This window comes from Dendrobium catenatum, unplaced genomic scaffold (assembly GCF_001605985.2).
Source record: "Dendrobium catenatum unplaced genomic scaffold, ASM160598v2 original_scaffold_29378, whole genome shotgun sequence".
NCBI lineage: Eukaryota > Viridiplantae > Streptophyta > Magnoliopsida > Asparagales > Orchidaceae > Dendrobium > Dendrobium catenatum.
Genome location: NW_021347836.1, coordinates 1 through 1,598, shown reverse-complemented (window position 1 = coordinate 1,598; position 1,598 = coordinate 1). Strand labels below are relative to the sequence as shown.

Sequence of the window (1,598 nt, the reverse complement as noted above, 5' to 3'; positions counted from 1 at the left end):
AGAAGTGCAGGAACAGCGCATGGACTAAGGCTCTCCTTAATGAATCCTCATTGAAGGAGTTCATCAACTTGTTTCTTCCGCTCAGAATGTTCAGTCGGGTTCATACGGTAGTGAGGGAGGTTGGGCAGCGATGCTCCCGGCACTAAATCTATCGCGTGCTGTATGTCCTGCAGGGGTGGCAGTCGGTTAGGCAAATCCTCCGGAAATACATCAGCAAAGTTTTTAAGAAGAGGCTTAACGGCATCGGGGATTGGTTCTTTCTGGTCCTCATCTACTTCTCTAGCCACTAGGGCATACATGGGTGCTCCTTGGGTGATCTCAGTTTCCACCTCTTTCGCAGTCAATAAGTGGAGACCTTTACTTTGCTTGACAGGGATAGGCTTAGCTTCAGTTTTGGGAGGTTTAGGTTGAGAGGGCATTAACTTGATCTTCTTTTCATTATGTTCGAACACACAGGTGTTCGTCCTCCCATAAATATGGACGTCGTTGTCAAATAACCAAGGGCGACCAAGGATAATTTGACCTACGTCCATGGTTAGAACATCACACCAAATCTTATCCTGATATCCCACAAATTCTATAGGAATAAGGCTTCGATCCTTAATTTCTATGGTAGTCGAGTTGATCCAAGAAACCTTATATGGATTTGGGTGAGGGGTCACCTTAAGATTGAGCTTGGAAACCATGGCTGAAGAGACTGCGTTGATACAACTTCAACTATCTACGATAACTTTGCAGCTCTTTTCTCCGATCTTAATAAAGGTATGAAAAATTGAGGTTCTGCGCCAATCATCACTTAACTTAGGTTGGGCCAAAGCGCCCCTAACAACTTGCAGGGTAACGGGCTCTTCTTCAGTAAAAGAGTCTTCTTCCTCATCCACTTAGCGAATCAAATCGGTCTCAGGTTCTTCATCCTCCTCGTCCACCTCTTCAATTATGGTGACTTTGTAAGGACTAGAGCATTGCGAAGCAATGTGTCCATACCCATGACACCTATAGCACTTGGTTCCAGAATTGGGTTTGGGAGTGTCTCGTTCGGGGGCTTTACCTTTGAGGTCCGTGCGAGGTGGGACCGAACTACCAGGGGTTCGGCTTGCAGTCGATCCCGAGGGTCGGTTTTGAGGTTGTCCAGACGAGGTTCTGTACGAATTCGAGCAGGAGTCAAAGTGGCTTGTTTGGGAGTGGGTTTTAGAATCTTCGAGGTCGAGAACTAGGCTATAGGCTGCCTCTAACGAATCTACACCTCGAGCAAAAAGTTCAGTGCGTAGATCTTCCCTAAGGCCAGCTCTAAACATGGATAGGATTTGAGTTGGGGTGGCCGACTCTTCGCCATTGCAACAGATCAGGAAGTCCTCAAAGGCCGAGATATAGTCTTTGACGGGCTTGCTCCCCTGGGTCAATCTATTCCATTTATCAAGAAGCTTCAGGTAGTACGAAGGAGGGAGATATTTTCTCTTAAGTTCCTGTTTCATCATCCTCCAATCCGTGATAGGGTGCTCGCCTCGAGCCTCGCGCATATTCTCTAAATTGGTCCAATACATGTTGGCTCGGCCCGTGAGTTTCATTTCAGCAAATCTAACCTTCCTAGCCTCTGAGAT

General features: G+C 46.9%; 1 protein-coding gene across 1 annotated transcript; it reads right to left on the bottom strand.

Annotated features, from left to right (window-relative positions):
* Window positions 1-47: 47 nt before the first annotated feature.
* On the bottom strand, window positions 48-686 carry LOC110095749. Its single transcript, XM_020821409.2, has one exon. The coding sequence runs from the start codon at window positions 684-686 to the stop codon at window positions 48-50; it is 639 nt and encodes a 212-aa protein (XP_020677068.2).
* Window positions 687-1,598: the final 912 nt, after the last annotated feature.

Excerpts from the sequence above, each read along its gene's own strand:
- LOC110095749 (XM_020821409.2), bottom strand. The coding sequence starts at position 686 with ATGGTTTCCAAGCTCAATCTTAAGGTGACCCCTCACCCAAATCCATAT.